This window comes from Oryx dammah, unplaced genomic scaffold (genome assembly GCF_014754425.2).
Source record: "Oryx dammah isolate SB20612 unplaced genomic scaffold, SCBI_Odam_1.1 HiC_scaffold_3, whole genome shotgun sequence".
NCBI classification, from domain to species: Eukaryota; Metazoa; Chordata; class Mammalia; order Artiodactyla; family Bovidae; genus Oryx; species Oryx dammah.
The window spans coordinates 100,561,633-100,587,672 of NW_024070187.1; the positions used below are offsets into that span (position 1 = coordinate 100,561,633).

Sequence of the window (26,040 nt, forward strand, 5' to 3'; positions counted from 1 at the left end):
TCAGTTAGAATATAATTTATTCAGTTAGAGCTTTTGTTTAGTTACGTTCTTTTTAAAGATAATGCCTGACCTCTTGGACAACTTTTTTTTTTTTCCCCCATATTTATTTTATTTATTTGGCTGTGTTGGGTCTTAGTTGCAGCATGCAGGATCTTTCATTCACCACGTGCAAGCTCTTAGCTGCAGCATGTGGAATCTAGTTCCCCAACCAGGGATCAACCCCCCAGCCTCCTGCATTGGGAGCACAGTCTTAGCGGCTGGACCACCAGGGAAGTCTCAACTTGACTATTTCTGTTTCCTCTCAGTAATGTGTTTACATACCATTTCTGGAGATGGCAATCATCCAGTGTGACTACTTTCAAACCCTTACATTGATTTCTGTTATTTCTGTCTTAAAGGATGGCTTTTGGTGTACTTGTCTCCAGACCTCTCCTGATGGCGGTAAACACTGATCGTGCAGTTACTACTTGGAGAATGGAACGTGGGAATTTACCATTTTCTGTTAGGTGCCTATGTAGACAAATGATTTAATCCCTTTCTTTTGGATCCTTTCAAACTCGTGGTAATGCTCATTTTGGAACTGGGGATCTCTGAACATCCAATTCTGCTATGTTAACTGCAGCAGTTGAGAATTAACAATCATGTCACACCTGTGTGTACTTCCTTTCCATATAAATATACTTGTGATACCTAATATGTCTCTTTCTGTACTACCATGAAGATGTCCTTAATTGGGAAAATACCATAATAACCATTGACATTATATATATAACCTATAAGTTCTTGGGTATAGTTACAAAATAAAATTGTAAAGCACTAATCTCAGATAATATGTTTTTACACATTTCACAATTTACAAATAATTTTTAAATGGAGCCAAACAGATCCCAATAAAACATAGTAATAGAAAGTTATACAAGTGGCATTTCATATCAGTAGAGAAAAGACTGATTCAGATTCAGTATATGATATTAGGACAATTAATTAGATTTTTAACATAGCATAGAAAAAATAGAATAAATATGTACATATTTAATCAATAAAAGTAATAGAAAATATAGGAAATATTTTTAATAATGTTAGAAGAGAAGGATGGGTTTATCTACTGCCAGACAGTATACATGGCAGCTAGTAAATATGTTGACCCCAAAAAGAACTCCCTGAAAAGGGGCCACATACATTCATGAAAAAGGGATCCTTTTACAATTCATGATCCACACAAAGATATAAATATTCTAACATTTGATAGATATTAAGGTCAAAAAACAATTTTGAAAGACTAGTAAAGCTGAACATATGAAACTTCCATACAGCAAAAGACATTATACAAAACTAAGAGACAAAAGAGGGGTAAAATATTGACAAAACATAGAGCAAAGAGTCACTGTCCACCATGTGTTAAAATTTATCAATCAAAAAGGAAAAAATACAATAAAAAAGCAGGCAAAGGACATGAACACGCACTCATGAAAAATACTCTGCTTCACTCAATTTTAACAATGCAATTTTAAATAAGATATTTTCACAAAGCAGAGCAATCATTCTTAAGATGAATGTGGCTGTGGGAAACCAGACACTCTCAGGCACTGCTGGTACAATGCTGCCAGAGAGCTCTCTGCCCAGCATTTTAATGTGCAATCAGCCTGGCAATTCAAGTCTAGAAAATGATCTTACAGAAATACTGGCATGGAGACACAGGTGTTTGTAATAGCACTATAATACCAGGAAGTTGAAAGCTATCTAAATGTCCTTGAATAAGAAATGGTGAAATAAATTACAATCCTTCCATACACTGGAATACTTCTATGAAGCCACTGTTCTAAAGAATGAGGTAGGTCAACACAGACTGACATGTAAAGATGCTCTGTAATATATTGTTGGTTTTTGCTGTTCAGTCGCTAAGTCATGTCCAACTCTGCAATCCCATGGACCACAGCACCCCAGGCTCCCCTGTCCTTCACCATCTCCTGGAGTTTGCTCAAACTCATGTCCATTGAGTCAGTGATTAATCATTTAGTGATTTATGAAACAGTATACATGGAATGCACTTTTTAAATTATATATCTCATAAATCTATATATTAGAAGAATAAACATGTGCCTATCTCTATGGAGTAAAAATATTACCCTCAAGGGTTCATTAGATTCCCTTTAGGGAATGTAATGTAATCCCTTGTATTACATCTATAAATCTAAGAGGATTTCCAAGCCCTTAAAAAACAATCAGCATTTGAGAAAAGACCCCATTTTTATAAGAGCTGTATGCTTTCTCCCCACTATCCCAAAGCACTTGCCCAAAGTCAAGAAGTCAAGTGGGTCCAGACTCTGTACTTGCCCTGCAGTGTGAGGTGACATCTCTACCCAGAGGCTTAACTCTTGTGAGATTAAAATTCACAGCTTGATGACTTCATGTAATGGTGGGAATCACTCTTCACTGTACAGGAGACAAGAACACACATAGCAACTAGTAAACATGTTGTGTAAACCCCCAAAGGAAGAACTGGAAATAGGCAGAACATATTCTCCAAGGGGATCCTATGACAACTCACAATCCACACAAAAATATTAAATATGTTAACATCACACACAAACATTCCCATAAGCCCTGCCAACAGGATTCACTCATTAGCTCTGCGCTGTCTACTGGCCACTGAGGAAGGCAAGGAGTAGTCAAACCAACAAGCCCCTACTTGGCACGTGAGATGTCACCAGTTGGCGTCGGAGCCCTTTGGAGATCCATGGGTCCTGATGGCCCAGGACTTAGAGTGGCTTCTTCATTCACCTCCAGGAAAGCAGTGGTCTCTTTGGGAGAAGTGGATTTCTTCCTATGACGGGCTTCTTGACAACCTGGCTTCTCGTTTCCATGTTTGTTCTTCAGTCTCCTCTTGTACATCTTATATGCTAAATGTTAAAACACACCAGTATTTAAAAATCACTTTGGCAAAGACTATAATTTGGTAACATTGTACATGGGTCAAAACCTTGGGGGTTTGTTTGCTTTGGATCATGTATGTATAAACACGGGGGGAAAGAGGAAGAAGAGAAAACTAGAACAAAATAACTCAGTGTATCAGGATGCTATTTCTGTCTGGAATGAAACTTCTGTGATTGAGATGCTCAGCAGATTGCTGACAACGCATCCATACATCCATCTGTCTGTCCGTTCATCCAGTCAGTCATTCATTCAGTTAGCAAGTCCTGTGGATTGCTTACTATGGATCAGGTGCCCCCCTGGTGCTTTTGTGACTGGGAATGGACCAAGCATATTCCTTCAAAATCAGTCTCACCATGAGAAGGTATTAAAATTTGGATCTAAGACCAGGATTTTACTCTTCTAGAATATATCTTGTGGGAAAATTAAACCCTGGTGTTCCTTATACTGATTATTCTATCAGTAATCAGTATATAATCAGTTATATCAGTAATCTTTGAGTCTTAGTCGAATCTGTTCTGTGACAACAATAAAAAAATTCACAATGGCTAAGATTAATCTATCAATCTATATATTTTAAATTTAACTTCTGTGAACCTGCATAATGATAGGGATAGGTAAGCACATATGTTCTGTGCTGTGCTTAGCTGCTCAGTCATGTCCGACTCTTTGCAACCTCTGGACTGTAGCCTGCCAGGCTCCTCTGTCCATGGGATTCTCCAGGCAAGAATATTGGAGTGGGTTGCCATGCCTTCCTCCAGGGGATCTTCTCAACCCAGGGATCAAACCTGGTTTCCCACATTGCAGGCAGAGTCTTTACCCGTCTGAGCCATCAGGGAAGCCCATGGACATATATGTGTATGTTTTTTTAAATATATGTGTATGCATTATATTTCACAGCCATTCAGCACAATTCTTAGTCACGGAAGTACTGTGAAATAACATTTGGAATATTTCTTAATAAAACATAACAAATGTCATTTTTGAGATTAAATAATTGCTCATGGACAGTTCTGAGAGTGCATTGTTTTTTGCAAAGCATATTGGTTTATAAGCTCACTTTACAGTCTTTTTTTTTAACATTTTCCTGTGAAACTTCCACTTGTAGCACAGGATCTTGTTTACACATTTTATGTTCCCTAGAAATGTCATGCTAAAAATGTATCACAAGGGCAGTCCATGTTGATTCATGTTGAAAAAGGAGTTTATGAACTGCGTGAACAATTTGCAGTCAAGCCTACTCACTGGGGGCTTTACATACCAGAAACCATGAGAAACCCATCCAGCATCTGGAAAAGTCCATAGGCCAATGTGAAGTTAAATATCTGGACCAGTTGCTCTGCAGTGAAGGATAACTTCAGCATGGTTAAGCACATCTGAACATTCTGAGTTCCAGTCTCTAAGGAAATTGTCCTGCACCTACCAAGACAAACATTTATGCATCAGCAATGAGGACTACACAAAGATCTTCTCTTATGTATAGTAAGGAGTGCACGCCATGAGCTGAGACTACTAAAAATGCTTGCTAAAAATGCTTCAATAATTATTTGCTGAGTACCTACTCTGTAGGCGGTCACTTAAGAAGCACCCCTTGAATGGGGCTCTACCAACCTTCCCCAGGGAATCTGGGTGAAAAGACAAGATACACAGAAACAACACACGACCAAGCACGATGACGGGTCAGGGAGATGGTGTCGAAATTCACCAGTAAATTAGAGAAGGCTTCCCAGAGGAAGGGTGGGATTAAAGGGTGGAAAGAGGGAAAAAGGCGTTTAATGTGGAAAAATGGTTGTTCGGGGACAGGTATGAGTGTGGCCTGGTCAGTAAGCACTGCTTGTGCTCTACGCCAGCCTGTGGGAAGTGAAGGATGAGGAGGTGAGGATGGAAAATTGAGTCAGAGACAAAACAGTGTAAAGAATCTGCTGGCAATGTAGGAGACTCAGCCTCCATCCCTGGGTTGGGGAGATCCCCTGGAGAAGGAAATGGCAACCCACTCCAGGATTCTTGCCTACAAAATCCCATGGGCAGAGGAGCCTGGCAAGCTACAGCCTGTGGGGTCTCAAAGAGTCAGACACGACTCAGCAACTAAACAGCAAAATAAATGACACTTGAAAATAAACAGGGCTTCTCCAGTGTCTCAGTGAAGAATCTGCCTGCCAGTGCAGGAGATGTGGGTTTGATCCCTGGGTCAGGAAGATCCCACGTGTTGCGAGACAACTAAGCCTGTGAGTCATGACTACTGAGCCAGTGCTTTAGAGCCCAGGAGCCACAACTGCTGAAGCCCACTCCCCCCAGAGTCTGTGCTCCACAACAAGGGAACCCACCGCGCTGAGAAGCCCGTGCCCTGCAACTAGAGAGTAGCCCTCAAGGCAACGAAGACCCAGCATGGCCAAAGAAAGAAATACAATTATTTTTTTAAAAAAGAAACATAAAAATCCTATGTGAAAACAAAATGTCTGCAATGAAGTCTTCAGCGAAAGGCTTTAGTAATAAGTTTTGTCTACTTTTCTCTGATTTGTTTTCAAAGGAAGAGAGGAAGGGAGGAAGGAAGGAAGAGCAGGAAGGAGAAAAAAGGAAAATCTAGGCAGGACCTTAGAGGCTGTATTAGGCAGTTTCATCTTTTCCAATTTCCAAAGGGCACCTTGAGGTTTTCACAGATGGCAGAAGAGAGGACAGAGGCATTTGATAAGGCAACGCCTCTACACAAACTGGCTTCCCAGGTGGCTGTAGTGGCAAAGAACCTGCCTGCCAATTCAGGAGACTTAGAGACAAGGGTTCAATCCCTGGGTCTGGAAGATCCCCTGAAGGGCATGGCAACTCACTCCAGTATTCTTGTCTGGAGAATCCCATGGACAGAGGATCCTGGTGGGCTGTGGTCCATGGGGTTGCAAAGAATCAAACATGATGGAAGCAACTTAGCACGCTATGCAAACTGGACTGAGATGTGAAGGTAACAAGGATGTGTAATGTGGGAGTAAACCTATTATCACTAGTACAGGGCAAATTCAGTGGCCCTGATTTTATTTCTAATTATCCTGTTCCTTGTTATGCTTTCTGCAGATTACTCTCACTTCTTTCAAAGACCTTGTCCATAACTTGACATGATTAAGCTACACAGCTGTACCTCACACCTGGACCATTCACAAAGCAAATGCAGTATCTCAGTCCTGATATTTCTCAAGCCATCAAGTGTGGAAAAAAAACAAGATTGTTGACTACACTCTGCCATAGGAATCCTTCTCTCCAGACTCAATTATATTTCAAATCCTCAACAGTCTGTGTTCCTAAGGACAGTCAGCCCATAGATTCAACCAACCTCAGATCAAAAATATTTTGGAAAAGAAAAATTCTACAAGGTTTCTAAAAGCAAAACTTGAACTTGCCTTGCAGGCAACTATTTATATAGCATTTACATTGTATTAGGTACTATAAGTAATCTAGAGACAAGTGCATGGAAGATGTGCGTGCATGCTCAGTCACTAAGTTGTATCCAAGTCTTTTGCAATCTCATGGACTGTAACCCACCAGGCTCCTCTGTCCATGGGATTTCTCAAGCAAAAATACTGGAGGGGGTTGCCATGCCCTCCTCCAGGGGATATTCCCGACCCAGGAATTGAACCCGCATTTCCTGTACTGCAGGCGGATCCCTTACCATTGAGCCACCTGGGAAGACCTATGGAAGATGTACATAGGTTAAACGCAAATACTATGTTCTTTTATATAAGGAAGTTGAGCATCCTTGGAGTCTGGTATCTTCAGGGGATCCTGGAACCAGCCCCCTACAGATAGGGCTGTACTGACCTTGTGAAAAAAAACCCAGGTCCGAATCTTAACTCCACCACATTCTGGTTCTATGAACTGGGTCAGGTTACTTCTCCAAAGGGATTGCTCATCTGTAGAATGGGTAACCAAGAGTATCTCCCTCTTAGACTTGCAGCAAGAAGTAAATGAGATACACTTGGCAGAGCCTCACCAAGGATTTGGTACCATCCGGAATGTTTCCCAAGTAGACAAAAATGTAAAGCTGATCAAAAATCTCCCACTTCATGTTTTTAAATACATATATATGTCTATTCTGTTTCTTAAATAAAATTTTACCAAGGATCAAAAGAAGAAACCCTAGAATTTAAATGGGGAGATCTACATGTCACAGTGCATTTTGTCTTAAACTGACAATGTTTGTGCTATGCTAAGTTGCTTCAGTCATGTCTGACTCTTTGTAACCCTATGGACAGTAGCCTGCCAGGCTCCTCTGTCCATGGAATTCTCCAGGCAAGAATACTGGAGTGGGTTGCCATTACCTACTCCAGGGGATCTTCCTGACCCAGGGATCAAACCCATGTCACTCTCCTCTCCTGCATTGGCAGGCAGATTCTTTACCACTAGCACCACTTAGGAATCCCCAACAATGTTTAGGTTGTAAACAAACTACCAGTTAACATGAAAAAAAAAAAAATTCCCAAACATCACTTTGGGAATTTAACAACACAGTTTATTTTTCAATAATACTTTTCTGATTTTTAAAGTAGTACATATTCATTACTCATCAAAAAATTTAGATAACATATCAAGGAAATATTAAGAAACTAAAATTACTCTTCATCCCACTACTCAAAATTAAACACTTATCATAGTTGTGGTTTAGTCACTCAGTTGTGTCCAACTCTTTGAGAACCCATGAACTATAGCCTGCCTTCCAGGCTCTGCTGACCATGGAATTTTTCAGGCAAGAATACTGGAGTGGGTTGTCATTTCCTTCTCCAGGGGATCTTCCTAACCCAGGGACCAAAACCCATCTCTCCTGTATTGCAGGTGGTCTCCTGCATTGTAGGCAGATCCTTTACTGACTGAGCTATGAGGGAAGCCAAAATATTTATTTGTTCATGTGACTGCACAGAATTTTAGTAGTGACATGCAAACTCTTAGCTGCAGCTTATAGGATCTAGTTCCCTGACCAGGGATTGAACCCAGGCCCTCTGCATTGGGAGTGAGGAGTATTAGTCACTGGACAACCAGGGAAGTCCAGTTAGCCTATGGTATATTTCGTCCAGTATTTTTCTAAGCATAAAGTTCTTCTATTTTCTTCTACAAATGGGAATCAAAATGCATACTGTTTCCTGCTCTTTTTAAACTTATTTCAAGTATTTTCCAAAAGCGTTAAAAAGGATGAATTATAGTACTCACATAGACACAGTCATGAATTAAATATTTCTCTTTTGTTAGATATTTAAACTGTCTATTTTTTATATTCACACATAACAATGAAATTAATATCCTTGCATATCAGTATTTGTGTGTTTATCTGATTTGCTAGCTTAAGGACAGATTTCTAGAAATAAAGTCACTGAATTAATAGCTATAAATATTTATAAGGCTGTTGATATGACTAAATAGCCTTCCAGAGAGTTTGTGCCAAATTATGTTCCAGCCAACACTGTATGATAATGCTCATCTCATCGACAAGCAAAACAGTATGGAGTGTTATCATTTGTAATATTTTATAATGTTTATTTTGTGTAAGGATGGGCATGATAAAGGCCAGAAATGGTAAGGACCTAACAGAAGCAGAAGAGATTAAGAAGAGGGGGCAAGAATACACAGAAGAACTATACAAAAAAATCTTAATTACCCACATAACCACAATGGTATGGTCACTCACCTAGAACCAGACATCCTGGAATGTGAAATCAAGTGGACCTTAGGAAGCATTACTACTATCAAAGCTAATGGAGGTGATGGAATTCCAGTTGAAGCTATTTAAAATCCTAAAAGATGATGCTATTAAAGTGCTGTAATTTATGTGAGCAAATTTGGAAAACTCAGCAGTGGCCACTGGGTCAGTTTTCACTCCAATCCCAAAGAAAGACAATGCCAAAGAATGTTCAAACCATACAATTGCACTCATTTCACATGCTAGCAAGGTTATGTTCAAAATCCTTCAAGCTTGGCTTCAGTAGTATATGAATCAAGAACTTCCAGGTGTACAAACTGGATTCAGAAAAGGCACAGGAGCCAGAGATCAATTTGCCAACATTTACTGGACCACAGAAAAAGCAAGAGAATTCCAGAAAAAAAGGCTACTTCTGTTTCACTGACTATACTAAAACTTTTGACTGTGTGGATCACAACCAACTGGAAAATTCTTTAAGAGATGGGAATACCAGACCACCTTACCTGCCTACTGAGAAACCTGTATGTAGGTCGAGAAGCAACAGTTAGGACCAGATATGGAATAATGAAATGGTTCAAAGTTGGGAAAGGAGTATGACAAGGCTGTATATTGTCACCCTGCTTATTTAACTTATATGCAGAGTACATCATGTGAAATGTCTGACTAGATGAATCACAAGCTGGAATCATGACTGCAAGGAGAAATTTCAACAACTTCAGATATGCAAATGATTCCACTCTAATGGCAAAAAGTAAAGAGGAACTAAGATTTCTTGATGAGGGTAAAAGAGGAGAGTGAAAAAGCCGGCTTAAAACTCATCATTCAAAGAACTAAGAGCATGGCATTTGGTCCCATCACTTCGTGGCAAAAGAAGGGGGAAAAGTGGAAAAAGTGACAGATTTTATTCTCTTGGGCTCCAAAATCACTGTGGACAGTAACTGCAGGCATGAAATTAAAAGACGCTTGCTCCTTGGAAGGAAAGTGATGACAAACTTAGCATATTAAGAATCAGAGACATGACTTTGCCAACAAAGGTCCATATAGTCAAGGCTGTGGTTTCTCCAGTAGTCATATATGGATATGATAGTTGGACCATAAAGAAGATTGAGCACCGAAGAATTGATGCTTTCAAATTGTGGTGCTGGAGAAGACTCTTGAGAGTCCCTTGGATAGCAAGGTGATCAAACCAGTCAATCCTAAAGGAAATCAACCCTGAATAATCATTGGAAGGACATCCCACTTGCAGATGGGACTGGTGATAGAAGCAAGGTTTGATGCTGTATAGAGCAATATTGCATAGGAACCTGGAATGTCAGGTCCATGAATCAAGGCAAATTGGAAGTGGTCAAACAGGAGATGACAAGAATGAACATCGACATTCTAGGAATCAGCGAACTAAAATGGGCTGGAATGCGTGAATTTAACTCAGATGACCATTTTATCTACTACTGTGGGCAGGAATCCCTTAGAAGAAATGGAGTAGCCATCATAGTCAACAAAAGAGTCTGAAATGCAGTACTTGGATGCAATCTCAAAAACAACAGAATGATCTCTGTTCATTTCCAAGGCAAACCGTTCAGTATCACAGTAATCCAAGTCTATTCCCCTGAGCAGTATTGCTGAAGAAGCTGAAGTTGAACAGTTCTTTGAAGACCTACAAAACCTTCTAGAACTAACACCCGGAAAAGATGTCCCTTTCATTATAGGGGACTGGAATATAAAAGTAGGAAATCAAGAAACACCTGGAGTAACAGGCAAATTTGGTCTTGGAGTACTGAATGAAGCAGGGCAAAGGCTAATAGAGTTCTGCCAAGAGAACGCACTGGTCATAGCAAACACCTTCTTCCAACACACAAGAGAAGACTCTACACATGGACATCACCAGATGGTCGACACCAAAATCAGATTGACTATATTCTTTGCAGCCAAAGATGAAGAAGCTCTATACAGTCAACAAAAACAAGACCGGGAGCTGACTGTGGCTCAGATCATGAATTCCTTATTGCCAAATTCAGACTGAAATTGAAGAAAGTGGGGAAAACCACTAGACCATTCAGGTATGACCTAAATCAAATCCCTTATGACTACACAGTGGAAGTGAGAAATAGATTTAAGGGACTAGATCTGATAGACAGAGTGCCTGATGAACTGTGGATGGAGGTTCATGACATTGTACAGGAGACAGGGATCAAGACCATCCCCATGGAAAAGAAATGCAAAAAAGAAAAACGGCTGTCTGAGGAGGCCTAACAAATAGCTGTGAAACGAAGGGAAGCGAAAAGCAAAGGAGAAAAGGAAAGATATACCCATTTGAAAGCAGAGTTCCAAAGAATAGCAAGGAGAGATAAGAAAGCCTTCTTCAGCGATCAATGCAAAGAAATAGAGGAAAACAACAGAATGGGAAAGACTAGAGATCTCTTAAATTAGAGATACCAAGGGAACATTTCATGCAAAGATGGGCTCAATAAAGGACAGAAATGGTAGGGACCTAACAGAAGCAGAAGATATTAAGAAGAGGTGGCAAGAATACACAGAAAAACTGTACAGAGATCTTCATGACCCAGATAATCTCAATGGAGTGATCACTCAACTAGACCCAGACATCCTGGAATGTGAAGTCAAATGGACCTTAGGAAGCATCACTATGCACAAAGCTAGTGGAGGTGATGGAATTCCAGTTGAGCTATTTCAAATCCTGAAAGATGATGCTATGAAAGTGCTGCACTCAATATGTCAGCAAATTTGGAAAACTCAGCAGTGGCCACAGGACTAGAAAGGTCAGTTTTCATTCCAATCAGAAAGAAAGGCAATGCCAAAGAATGCTCAAACCACCACACAACTGCATTCATCTCACAGGCTAGTAAAGTAATGCTTAAAATTCTCCAAGCCAGGCTTCAGCAATACGTGAACCATGAACTTCCAGATGTTCAAGCTGGTTTTCAAAAAGGCAGAGGAACCAGAGATCAAATTGCCAACATCTGCTGGATCATGGAAAAAGCAAGAGAGTTCCAGAAAAACATCTATTTCTGCTTTATTGACTATGCCAAAGCCTTTGACTGTGTGGATCACAATCAACTATGGAAAATTCTGAAAGAGATGGGAATACTAGATCACTTGATCTGCCTCTTGAGAAACCTGTATGCAGGTCAGGAAGCAACAGGTAGAACTGGACATGGAACAACAGACTGGTTCCAAATAGGAAAAGGAGTACGTCAAGGCTGTATACTGTCACCCTGCTTATTTAACTTCTATGCAGAGTACATCATGAGAAACGCTGGGCTGGAGGAAGCACAAGCTGGAATCAAGATTGCCGGGAGAAATATCAATAACCTCAGATATGCAGATGACACCACCCTTATGGCAGAAAGTGAAGAGGAGCTAAAAAGCCTCTTGATGAAAGTGAAAGAGGAGAGTGAAAAAGTTGGCTTAAAGCTCCACATTCAGAAAACGAAGATCATGGCATCTGGTTCCATCACTTCATGGCAAATAGATGGGGAAACAGTGGCTGACTTTATTTTTCTGGGCTCCAAAATCACTGCAGATGGTGACTGCAGCCATGAAATTAAAAGACGCTTACTCCCTGGAAGGAAAGTTATGACCAACCTAGACAGCATATTGAAAAGCAGAGATATTACTTTGTCAATAAAGGCCTGTCTAGTCAAGGCTATGGTTTTTCCAGTAGTCATGTATGGATGTGAGAGTTGGACTATAAAGAAAGCTGAGCACCAAAGAACTGATGCTTTTGAACTGTGGTGTTGGAGAAGACTCTTGAGAGTCCCTTGGACTGCAAGGAGATCCAAGCAGTCCATCCTAAAGGAAATCAGTCCTGAATATTCATTAGAAGGACTGATGTTAAAGCTGAAACTCCAATGCTTTGGCCACCTGATGCAAAGAGCTGACTCATTTGGAAAGACTCTGATGCTGGGAAAGATTGAGGGCAGGAGGAGAAGGGGACGACAGAGGATGAGATGGTTGGATGTCATCACTGACTCAATGGACATGTGTTTGGGTGGACTCCAGGAGTTGGTGATGGACAGGGAGGCCTGGTGTGCTGCTGTTCATGGGGTCGCAAAGAGTCGGACATGACTGAGTGACTGAACTGAACTGAACTGATGCTGTAGTTCCAATACTATGGCCACCCGATGCGAAGAACTGATTCATTCGAAAAGAACCTGATGCTGAGAAAGATTGAGGGCAGGAGGAGGAGATGACAGAGGATGAGATGGTTAGATGGCATCACTGATTCATGGCACATAAGTCTGAGCAATTCTGGGAGACAGTGGAGGACAGGGAAGCCTGACATGGTGCAGTCTATGAGGTTGCAAAGAGTCAGACACAACTTAGTGACTGAACAAGAACAACAGTATTTATGTATTATATACCCCACATTGTAATGATAATATTTAAGATAAATTCCTATTGTATTTCTCGAATTTGTCCTATCTCCTCTTGCCCTTTATAATTAGCACTTTTTAAAAATTTGGCACAAACAATAGATAAATGCTTAATCTTTGAATGTTTGCTCATCCTCTAGAATGATCTCTATATTTAGTGAAACCATCTCACCCATCCTCTTAAACTTCATACTAAGAAGAGAAGTCTGTCCAGATTGCAACAAGTGGTTTGAAACCAAGGCCAAATTGATGGGAAGTTGTAATTTGTGAAATTAGGATTGGCATATTGACACCATTAATGAACAATCCCTGGGTTGGGAAGATCCCCTGGAGAAGGGAAAAGCTACCCACTCCAGTATTCTGGCCTGGGGAATTCCATGGACTGTATAGTCCATGGGGTCGCAAAGAGTCGGACACAACTTAATGACTTTCACTTTCACTTTCACTTTTTCATTTACGTGAAGAATTACTATGATCTTTCCACTGTCTTTATGGTGAGTTGTCCTGTTCCATCCACTTTATAAGGCAAAACTCTTTGTGCTTCCAGACAGACAGGCAACAAAGTCTGCCAACAGCAGTGTGTTTAATTTGTCCTCTTTATAAAAGTTTATGGATAATTAGTGGAAGAAATGGACAAATTCTTAGAAAAGTACAATTTTCCAAAACTGAACCAGGAAGAAATAGATAATCTTAACAGACCCATCACAAGCACGGAAATTGAAACTGTAATCAGAAATCTTTCAGCAAACAAAAGCCCAGGTCCAGACAGCTTCACAGCTGAATTCTACCAAAAATTTAGAGAAGAGTTAACACCTATCCTATCCTACTCAAACTCTTCCAGAAAATTGCAGAGGAAGGTAAACTTCCAAACTCATTCTATGAGGCCACCATCACCCTAATACCAAAACCTGACAAAGATACTACAAAAAAAAGAAAACTACAGGGCAATATCACTGATGAACATAGATGCAAAAATCCTCAACAAAATTCTAGCAATCAGAATCCAACAACACATTAAAAAGATCATACACCATGACCAAGTGGGCTTTATCCCAGGGATGCAAGGATTCTTCAATATTAGCAAGTCAATCAATGTAATTCACCACATTAACAAATTGAAAAATAAAAGCCATATGATTATCTCAATAGATGCAGAGAAGGCCTTTGATAAAATTCAACATCCATTTATGATAAAACTCTCCAGACAGCAGGAATAGAAGGAATATACCTCAACATAATAAAAGCTATATATGACAAACCCACAGGAAACATTATCCTCAATGGTGAAAAATTGAAAGCATTTCCCCTAAAGTCAGGAACAAGACAAGGGTGCCCACTTTCACCACTACTATTCAACATAGTTCTGGAAGTTTTAGCCACAGCAATCAGAGCAGAAAAAGAAATAAAAGGAATCCAAATTGGAAAAGAAGAAGTAAAACTCTCACTGTTTGCAGATGACATGATCCTCTACATAGAAAACCCTAAAGACTCTACCAGAAAATTACTAGAGCTAATTAATGAATATAGTAAAGTTGCAGGATATAAAATCAACACACAGAAATCCCTTGCATTCCTATACACTAATAATGAGAAAGTAGAAAAAGAAATTAAGGAAACAATTCCATTCACCATTGCAACAAAAAGAATAAAATACTTAGGAATATATCTACCTAAAGAAACTAAAGACCTATATATAGAAAACATAAAACAATGATGAAAGAAATCAAAGAGGACACTAACAGATGGAGAAATATACCATGTTCATGGATCGGAAGCATCAATATAGTGAAAATGAGTATACTACCCAAAGCAATTTACAAATTCAATGCAATCTCTATCAAGCTACCAGCGATATTTTTCACAGAACTAGAACAAATAATTTCAAGATTTGTATGGAAATACAAAAAACCTCGAATAGCCAAAGCAATCTTGAGAAAGAAGAATGGAACTGGAGGAATCAACTTGCCTGACTTCAGGCTCTACTACAAAGCCACAGTCATCAAGACAGTATGGTACTGGCACAAAGACAGAAATATAGATCAATGGAACAAAATAGAAAGCCCAGAGATAAATCCACACACATATGGACACCTTATCTTTGACAAAGGAGGCAAGAACATGCAATGGATTAAAGACAATCTCTTTAACAAGTGGTGCTGGGAAAACTGGTCAACCACTTGTAAAAGAATGAAACTAGATCACTTTCTAACACCACACACAAAGATAAACTCAAAATGGATTAAAGATCTAAATGTAAGACCAGAAACTATAAAACTCCTAGAGGAGAACATAGGCAAAACACTCTCCGACATAAACCACAGCAGGATCCTCTATGATCCACCTCCCAGAATTCTGGAAATAAAAGCAAAAATAAACAAATGGGACCTAATTAAAATTAAAAGCTTCTGCACAACAAAGGAAAATATAAGCAAAGTGAAAAGACAGCCTTCCGAATGGGACAAAATAATAGCAAATGAAGCAACTGACAAACAACTAATTTCAAAATTATACAAGCAACTCCTGCAGCTCAATTCCAGAAAAATAAACGACCCAATCAAAAAATGGGCCAAAGAACTAAATAGACATTTCTCCAAAGAAGACATATGGATGGCTAACAAACACATGAAAAGATGCTCAACATCACTCATTATCAGAGAAATGCAAATCAAAACCACAATGAGGTACCACTTCACACCAGTCAGAATGGCTGCGATCCAAAAATCTGCAAGCAATAAATGCTGGAGAGGGTGTGGAGAGAAGGGAACCCTCCTACACTGTTGGTGGGAATGCAAACTAGTACAGCCACTATGGAGAACAGTGTGGAGATTCCTTTAAAAATTGCGAATAGAACTGCCTTATGACCCAGCAATCCCACTGCTGGGCATACACACTGAGGAAACCAGAATTGAAAGAGACACATGTACCACAATGTTCATCGCAGCACTGTTTATAATAGCCAGGACATGGAAACAACCTAGATGTCCATCAGCAGATGAATGGATAAGAAAGCTGTGGTACATATACACAATGGAGTATTAATCAGCCATTAAAAAGAATACATTTGAATCAGTTCTGATGAGATGGATGAAACTGGAGCCGATTATACAGAGTGAAGTAAGCCAGAAAGAAAAACACCAATACAGTATACTAACATATATATATGGAATTTAGAAAGATGGCAATGATGACCCTGTATGCAGGACAGCAAAAAAAAAAAAAAAGACACAGATGTGTATAGCGGACTTTTGGACTCAGAGGGAGAGGGAGAGGGTGAGATGATTTGGGAGAATGGCATTGAAACATGTATAATATCATGTAAGAATCGAATTGCCAGTCTTTGTCCGATGCAGGATACGGCACACTTGGGGCTGGTACACGTTGATGACCCAGAGAGATGTTGTTGGGAGGGGGGTGGGAGGGGGTTTCATGTTTGGGAATGCATGTACACCCGTGGTGGATTCATGTCAATGTATGGCAAAACCAATACAGAATTGTAAAGTAAAATTTTAAAAAAAAATTTTATGGATAATTTAACTGTACCTCTGCCAAGATTGGTGGGTAAGAAGTGCCAGGAGAAAGCCTGTTACATGGCCAATCAAAGGAAAGATGAAACTGATCATCAGAAGAATGATGTCTGTATTCCAAAATTCTTTTATCAGCGCCATACCAGCCACTGTGACAACCAAAAAGAGGAGTCCACCAGCAATGGCCCCGATCTAAGACAAATCAATAAGAGGTATACGTGAACATCATGGTCTTTTTGTAAAGTCCATCACTGCTCTAAAAGCCTTGAAACCTAGAAGAGAGGAACAAAGAGAGGACTTAGAGAACCACCAAATCCTATGTCATTTTACAGAGGTCCAACGTGGTCAAGTGACTTAGCTGAGGAGCTAGAATTAAATGAAGCTCAACACAAACCGAAGTCTTCTTATTTTATGATCGGTACCTTTTTCCTTTCAAGTGGAGGATTTTGCCAGAAAAATTGGGTAGTGAGATTTTTCATGGATAGGACAAATTTGTGAAATAAGGGGAAAATCTGTTAATAAGCATCCAACACCTCTACACACGGGGCTTCCCTGGCGGCACTAGCAGTAAAGAATCTGCCTGCAGTGCAGGAGACATGAGAGACGTTCGATCCCTGGGTCGGGAAGATCCCCTGGAGGAGGAAATGGCAACCCACTCCAGTATCCTTGCCTGAAGCATTCCATGGACAGACGAGCCTGGCAGGCTACAGTCCATAGCGTCACAAAGAGTATAACACAACTGAGCTCCTCTGCACACAACCTCTCCAACCCCACCCTGGAATCTGTTGTCTGAGATCTGCCCTGCCTGACCATCCACCATTGTTTTCCCACCACCCCCTCAATTGCCAGAGACTTCTTACAGCATTGATTCCTGTGCTTCTCTCTACCAAATGAAATTTACCGATGCTTCATTAGACCACCTGAGCTAATATTAATGTAATATGAGAGGTACTGACAGATATCGCTATCCTCTCCCAAATGAATACTCTCATACTTTTGATGTCCAACAGAAATAAAAATTAAACAAAATTTTTTTCCAAGAAAAGAAGTGAGACCCAGAATACTGGCGGAAAATCAGAATCTTGGCAAGTTCCCACTCACATCATGTACACAGCAAACTCTGCACCCAGAGAGCATCAACCTTGATTTTAAATGATTCACGGTGTGGAGAACCAAAACAAAATAAAAACAACCCAGTGTACCTTAGGTGTGTCCTGGGGTCAAAATCAGGAAACACTGGGCCTCCGCCTAACCGAAGATGCTGGAACACACAAAGGCCTCTGAACTTTCTACCAAGAGAGGGATCTCAGAGTTTAAAATTTACCAAAAGCAACTTGTCCAGCAAGTGAATCAATCTATGTTGATGTCTGGCAGAAACCAACACAACTCTATAAAGCAATTATCCTTCAACTGAAAAAATAAATTTAAAATTAAAAGAAAATGAATCAGATCTAAAATTAAAAGAGGACTAGGAACAGAGAATGAAGACATCCCAAAATAATGATTAAAGTATCCTAATTTTAATGAAGACACTCTAAAATATAGTTATGCCCATTATTAAATATTTTCTGCCACAACTCCTATGGAATAGCCAAAGGGTTTTGAATTTGCTCTTTACAAACATATAGAAAATATTTCTCCAATGACACCGATGAACTAGTAGAGGATTTGGAAATGCCAAAATCATTATTTTTTTTGTTAGGTACTCTTTTAAGGAAGTAATTCAAAATAGAGTACTTGAAAAGTAAGAGGTTCCTGGGACTTCTCTGGTGGTCCATTGGTTAAGAATCTGCCTTCCAATGCAGGGGACACAGGTTTGACCCCCTGGTCAGGGAACTAAGATCCTACATTCCACAGGGCAACTGCTGAGCCTGTGTGCCACAACTAGAGAGCAACCCATGTGTCACAACTAAGAACCAACACAGCCAAAAATAAATAAAAAGGAAGAGGTTCCCGTGATCATACTCTTTCCTGTGGTTTTGTAAACAAAATTATAACCACCCACTGCCACCCAGGAAATTTTCTCCTACTGAAATAACAGTAAAGTCACCATGTCCAATCCACATGCATACCATTTCATCCTTCCCCCAGTTCCCTGTGCCCGATTGAGTTGTCTGCCTCTCAACCTCTCTTCTCTCATTCTCCACCCCCTGGAGGAAGGTGGGAGTGGTTCAGTCTCACGCCAAAGTGAAGAAGAGCATCCATGCAGGCGAACGGAGTGGCATGTTCTGCCAGGTACAGCAGAGCACCAAGCTTAAGCTGAACCGACGCATAATCCTCAAACTAAAAGGAGCTGAGATTTCATTTGCTGAAAGTCCAATTAGCTCCAAATTCTTTCTTTAGCTCCAAATGTTTCTTTCTTTATAAATACAAAAAAATAACTAAAACATTTTTTAAATCTTCATGGAAGCAGCACATATTAAAAGGGTAAAAGCATATATCTTCTAAAACAATACATACTTGGAATCCTAGGGGAGAGACACCATTGTTGAGAATGCCTTCTTTCAAGCCAGATAATTTTTAAAAGCCATTGAATGAGGACATTTGCTTGTTTCTCCAATAAACTAAAGACAACCCTAAGGAACTATATTTAATGTCCTTGAATAACCCATAATTAAAAAGAATATAAAAATGAATACATATATGTAAAACTGAGTCATTCTGCTGTACACCAGAAATTAACACAACATTGTAAATCAACTATACTTCAATCAAAAAAACAAAAAAAGACAACCCTGGAAAGTCAAGAAGAGGTAAGAGATCCCAGTTCACATCATTCCTCAAGACATTCTGGATGATTTCATTCTGACAGTGATTTGTGTGGTCAGAAGTCCTTGCTTGTGTGTACAAACTCCATCTTTAGAGGCTCCCCCAGGAATGCTTCTGAAAGACAGCGCTGCTCCCTGCTGTTCCAGGAAACCAGCCACATCCTATTAGGCCCCATTTCATGCAGCCTTGAGCAGCCTTCGCTGGAGAGCACCATGTGAAGTCTTATGAGTGAATGGGCACTCTCTGTCCACACGCAGGCCTAAGCTTTTCTGCCCCTGAAGCATGAGTCCCATGCTTTGCAGGATGTCATAAGCCTCAATGTAGGGGCCCACGGAAGTGATAAGACAAGCCCTAGACTGGAGGAAATAGGGCAACTGGATACAAAAATGCAGGGCACATAAAGAAAATTGCTGGGTATGGGCTGTATTCTGCTGGTCTGTTTGTTCTGGTCATTGCCTACATCTGTTTGTCAGGTCTTGGTGTCTGAAATGTCCCATGGGATTCCTTACCTTAAGAATAATTTTGGATTGTTTTGGCCACCTATAATTCACATAGATACCAAAGGCCACAGGAATGATCAGGCACACAAGGGTGGTTCCTGAGGAGAAGAAACATCTGTCAGACATTAGGTATCCTTTCTCTACCCTTACCTCCAAGGCCTCAACAATTTATATCTGTTTCACTTAGATAAAAACTTTAATTAAAGCAACATTTTATTTCTGCATCCACCTCCAAAAATTTTTTTAATCTTTGAAAGACAGTCTTTGAAGGGTATATGATAGCACTGAATGCCATCATATATTTCTCTCGGATCCTTCAACAAGCATATGGGATTTGAGTGACAACTGAAAACGTAAAGATTAGAAAACAGATAGACCCTTTTGTGTCTTCAAAATTCTTTGGTTGCTGTGTATGGGGTCACCACTCCACAACTATATTATTTCTCTTATTTGAAGCCAATGAGTGATTTGCTTTGCAAAGAATCCCTCTTGCAAAACAAACACACCACCTGTTTTAGAAACCAAAGCGAGTTCTCATACTTTCACTTGTAACCAGGTAACCCACAGGCATGTAGAGAAACACATCAATACATCGTTTCGTGAACACAAGCAAATGAAGACATTGAAGGCAGGCTCAATACAGTAGACGTCTACTTGCCTGAATGGAGCCATACACTGACATTTTCCAGGGCCACGTTCCAAAGCTGCTCACTTGAAATACTAGCCAAAGCCACATAAGTCGCTTATAATATTTGGGGCTTAAACTGTACACAAGTGCCTATTATTATATATTATCAAAACAGAAATATACTAAATCTTAGTAATATGAAGAAGTTACACATAAAATTATGATTTCTAAATTAAGATTTCACTCAAATTTTACAATTCAATGGGCTTCAGCTGTCAGGATGTGGCTCTGTTTTGAACTATGGGCCATGGGTTGTAAGCCCCTGAAACTCCAGATTGACACTTTGGAGTTCAAGAACCACATTTTCTAACAATTCTTCAAAGATTCTGATCAAACCAGGATAGACATATCATCTCACCAAGGTTTTCCTCCAAGCTGAGTAAGTTCACAGAGCTCTCTTAAAAAAGGACAGAGTTTAAGGAGATGATGAAGGAGATATGGGTGTGGTTGTGATGTGTGGATATGCTTTAACAGTTAATAAGAATCGTTTGTGTTGATCAGTAAAGAAGTTGAGGCTCACAGGCAATGTGACAGATGAAGCTGGGGGAACTAAGGTCTCATAAGAGTCACTGAGATGCAGTCAACCTGTGGGTCACAAGGAGTCAAACTACTTTCTAGTGAATTATATAAGGAGAGTTTGTTTGTTTTTAATAAGTGAGTTTTTGGACTTTATTTTCAAAACTAAACACTTGTAGACATTAAGAACTTGGACTTTGCAGTCAGATTCCAGAGTTAGAAATCAAGTTCTGCACTTAACAGGTGCACAACCTTGGTGAAGTGAGTTCACCTGTTTCTGAAAATACAAGAAGTGGAACTGGTAATAGAATCTATACTGTTGGGTTATGTGGAGAATTAAATTAGATATATGTAGAATCCCCTGTATAAAGCAGACACACACTAAACACAGCTGTTATTAATACCATCACTATTACTACTTCATGTCACAAGCCCAATACAGACCTATGTTCTGATATGGAATCGTGAGATTCTGCTCGAGGTTCCAGGACAAGGTGTAGAGATAAAGGCAGAGTGGCATCATTCCCAGGGCAGCCACTGTGGAACAGGTTGTCATACTGATGCTGAAAGTAAAATTAAAGTCATGCTTACAAGGGAGGTTTTGAAATAAAGGATTTAATCCTTAACCAAACAACTTCTGAGGCACAACTTCTTACACATGATATAAGGTAATTTACTTGAAACCCCCTCCTGTCTTACTATTCAAAAAATGATGGCTGGATTTGTGGTCTAGAAAAAGATTTCCAGTAGTTCTTGTCATCTATCAATTAATTCATATTTTATGAACATTTTCTTGTCCTAAATGTTCTGATAGTCACTGTAAGGATTCATTTTTTTCCTTATACAGTTCTTCTTTATTTATACTAACCCATAGACAATAAGATTTCATTTTAAAGTATCTTTAGTGGGGAATTCCCTGGTGTTCCACTGGCTAAGACTGAGCTCCCAGTGCACGGGCCCCATGTTTGATCCCTGGACAAGAAACTAGTTCCCACGTGTCACAACTATAGATCCCACGTGCCGCAACTAAGACTCAACATAGCCAATTAAAAAAAAAAAGTATCTTTAGTAAATGTGACTATGCTATTCTACTTCCAGAATATTTTCATCACCTCCAAAAGAAGCTCCACCCCATTAGCAGTCCCTCCCCATTCCTTTCTTCCTCCTTCCCTGACAACCAGGAATCTACTTTCTAATCTATGGTTTAAGATGTCAAAATTTTCCCACTTTTATATCAATTCAGAGAGGGAGCCAAGAAGTCTTATCTGGGTCCTGAAGTCTTATATTATTTCAAAAAAACAGGGACAGAGCCAAAAGATGCCAGGCTATATTCAAGATTGCTTATTCCTTCTGACCAATGGTCTTCTCACCGGCTTACTGTTTCTGTCTATAGGATTTTGTCCCTATCTGGGTCATAAAATCAAAAAGAAAATGAATCAGTAAAATTATAGGTGTGTGGTAGAAAGTGAAGAGGAACTAAAAAGCCTCTTGATGAAAGTGAAAGAGGAGAATGAAAAAGTTGGCTTAAAGCTCAACATTCAGAAAATGAAGATCATGGCATCTGGTCCCATCACTTCATGGCAAATAGATGGGGAAACAGTGGAAACAGTGTCAGACTTTATTTTGGGGGGCTCCAAAATCACTGCAGATGGTGACTGCAGCCATGAAATTAAAAGAGGCTTACTCCTTGGAAGGCAAGTTATGACCAACCTAGACAGCATATTCAAAAACAGAGACATTACTTTGCCAACAAAGGTCCGTCTAGTCAAGGCTATGGTTTTTCCAGTAGTCATGTATGGATGTGAGAGTTGGACTGTGAAGAAAGCTGAGTGATGAAGAATTGATGCTTTTGAACTGTGGTGCTGGAGAAGACTCTTGAGAGTCCCTTGGACTGCAGGGAGATCCAACCAATCCATTCTAAAGGAGATCAGTCCTGGGTGTTCTTTGGAAGTACTGATGCTAAAGCTGAAACTCCAATACTTTGGCCACCTCATGCAAAGAGCTGAGTCATTGGAAAAGACTCTGATGCTGGGAGGGATTGAAGGCAGGAGGAGAAGGGGACAACAGAGGATGAGATGGCTGGATGGCATCACCGACTCAATGGACATGAGTTTGAGTGAACTCCAGGAATCGGTGATGGACAGGGAGGACTGGCATGCTGCAATTCATGGGGTCGCAAAGAGTCGGACAAGACTGAGCAGCTGAACTGAACTGAACTAAACTGTGCTAAGTCACGTCTGACTCTTTGCGACCCTGTGGACTGTAGCCTGCCAGGCTCCTCTGACCATGGGATTCTCCAGGAAAGAATAGTGGAGTGGGTTGCTATGCCCTCCTCCAGGAGATCTTCCCAACTCAGGGATAGAACCCATGTCTCTTACATCTGCCTGCATTGGCAGGCAGGTTCCTTACCACTAGCATCACCTGGGAAGCTCAAAGTTAGGGGAAATAAGATAAATGGAAGAGCCTCCCAGGTGGCACCTATGGTAAAAGAAACTGCCTGCCAATGCAGGAGTCATAAGAGGCATGGGTTTGATTCCTGGGTTGGGAGGATCCCCTGCAGAAGGGCATGGCAACCCACTCCAGTATTCTTGTCTGGAGAATCCCATGGACAGAGGAACCTGACGGGCTACATTCCATAAGGTTGCAAAGAGTTGGACACAACTGAAGCAACTTGGCATGGATGCAAGGTAAATGGAAATGAGAAAATTATACAATCTGTTTACAAATGCACAAACTGTCTATAGACACGAATACTGCTGCTCTACTAGTTAACTGAGGCACAGGAGACATCATACAACACAAACCAGGGATAAAGCAAGAGTTTGTTCACTTTAACGCTAGCCCTCGAAAGTCAGAGAATGTTTTAATATTCACTATTTAGGTTCTCAGAGCAACCTGTCTTGCACGTAGTACATGCCTAACCTGTGTCTGTGATGCAGATGGCTGAGAGACTGAGGCTTACTACCTCCCACCCCACCAAGGAGAGGGGGAAGAGACCCTTCGCATGGCTAAGGTCAGCTGCAGAGAAAGCAAGGGTCCTCAGCACTTGATCAGGCCAGCAGGTCAACCATCATTCCTCCCCATACTATGAATCACCAATGTTTCCATTTAATTAAGTACCCTGCCTATAAAATAATCTGCCTGTGATGACTTTGACATTTTCTATCAAAAGAACAGTTGTGAGAGCCGGATGGTAAAGAAAGCATAGTGCTGAAGAATTGATGCTTTCAAACCGTGGTGCTGGAGAAGACTCTTGAGAGTTCCTTGGACAGCAAGGAGATCAAACCAATCCATCTTAAAGGAAATCAACCCTAAATACTCATTGGAAGGATGCTGAAGCTCCAATATTTTGGTCATCTTCTGCAAACTCCATTGGAAAAGACCCTGATGCTGAGAAAGACCGAAGGCAGAAGGAGAAGACGGAATCAGAGGATGAGATGGTTGGATGGCATCACCAACGCAATGGACATGAACTTGAGCAAACTCCAGAAGATGGTGAGGGACAGGCAGGCCTGGCGTGCTGCAGTCCATGGGGTCGCAAAGAGTTGGACATGACTGGGTGACTGAACAACAACAATCAGAAGAATGCTTATACTCCCAGAAAAGCAGCAATCATTATACTTCAGTGATATTAAAAATACTCCTTCTGGGAATTTCCCTGATGGTCCAGTGGTTATGACTCCATGCTTCTAATGCAGGGGGCCCGGGTTCAAGCTCTGGTCAGGGAATTAAGATCCCACATGCCATGTGGCATGGCGAAATAAATACTCATTCTATACTCTCAATCATTGCCAGTAGAAATGCAAAATGGCACAAAACCTGGAAGGAGTTTGGCAACATCTAGCAAAACTTTGGCCACCTGCAAAGAGCTGACTCTTTGGAAAAGACCATGATGCTGGGAAAGATTGAGGGCAAGAGGAGAAGGGGACAGAGGATGAGATGGTTGGTTGGCATCAATGACTCAATGAACATGAGTTTGAGCAAACTCCGGGAAATAGTGAAGGACAGAGAAGCCTGGCGTGCTGTAGTTCATGGGATTGCAAAGAGTCAGATACAACTTAGTGACTGAATAACAACAGCAAGCAAAATTACACATGTGTTTACCCTTTGGTTCAACAATCCCCCATCTGGGAATCTAACCCAAAGATGCACTGTCAAATATTTGGCTGACTGATGACCCTTTCAGAAAACTAGACTTAATTCACAAGTATCATCCTTCTCCTCTCTGTTTTCATTTAAACATTCCTATTTCATGGTTGCTTGTTCATTGAATAGAGGTTTATTCTTTTTTCTTTTTAGAGCAATCACACAATACAACTTACTCTGTAGCTTCGTTGCTTTTGCATTCTTTTCCACTTAATATCACAGTCATTTTCAGGACAACAGATATAAGAAACTCATTTTTTTTTTTTTCAAAAGAACTGCAACATAAATAGGCCAAAATTTCCTCAATTACTCCATTAATGATGAAAAATTGCTTTGAGTTTTCTTCTGTTATAAAAAATGTTATAATAAGCATTCTTACACATATTTTACTTGAATAATTCTTTTCCTTCTGTAGAATAGATTCTCCAAAGTTGAATCACTATGTCAAAAGCCTGTTTTTCATTTTAATAGATACTACCAGATTACTTTCAAAAAATTTTATTATATTTCACAGTCTTCCCTATACTGGAGGTGATCAATCCCTTCTACTTCCCATGAGAACACTGAATAATGCATCTCACTCTTCTTTTGTTATACATCTGATTCTCTACGAGGTTGTGCTTTCCAATGTTTACTAGCCTCTTGGAAACCCCCTCACAACAGCCCTGCTTGTCCAATTTTTCTTTTCTCAACTTGCAGGAGCTATTTTAAAAGTAGGGTTGTTGTTCAGTTGCTAACCTATGTTCAACTCTTGGTGACCCCATGGACTGCTGTACATCAGGCTTCCTGGTCCTGCACTATTTCCCTGAGTTTGCCCAGATTCATGCCCATTGAGTCAGTGATGCTGTCTAACTGTCTCATCCTCTGCTGCCCTCTTCTCCTTTTGCCTTCAATCTTTCCC

At 40.3% G+C, this 26,040-nt stretch overlaps 1 protein-coding gene across 1 annotated transcript in view; it reads right to left on the minus strand.

Moving 5' to 3' along the window:
* The window catches only part of SLC10A6 (solute carrier family 10 member 6), a 34,040-nt gene continuing 8,000 nt past the window's right edge, over positions 1-26,040 (minus strand). Inside the window, exons 2-6 of the mRNA XM_040237285.1 lie at positions 21,438-21,556; positions 19,799-19,887; positions 16,537-16,712; positions 4,193-4,350; positions 1-2,900 (exon numbers count right to left, since the gene is read on the minus strand). Of these exons, the coding sequence (XP_040093219.1) occupies positions 2,686-2,900; positions 4,193-4,350; positions 16,537-16,712; positions 19,799-19,887; positions 21,438-21,556 (757 nt within the window). The 3' untranslated portion in view covers positions 1-2,685. The remainder of the gene's footprint in view (positions 2,901-4,192; positions 4,351-16,536; positions 16,713-19,798; positions 19,888-21,437; positions 21,557-26,040) is intronic.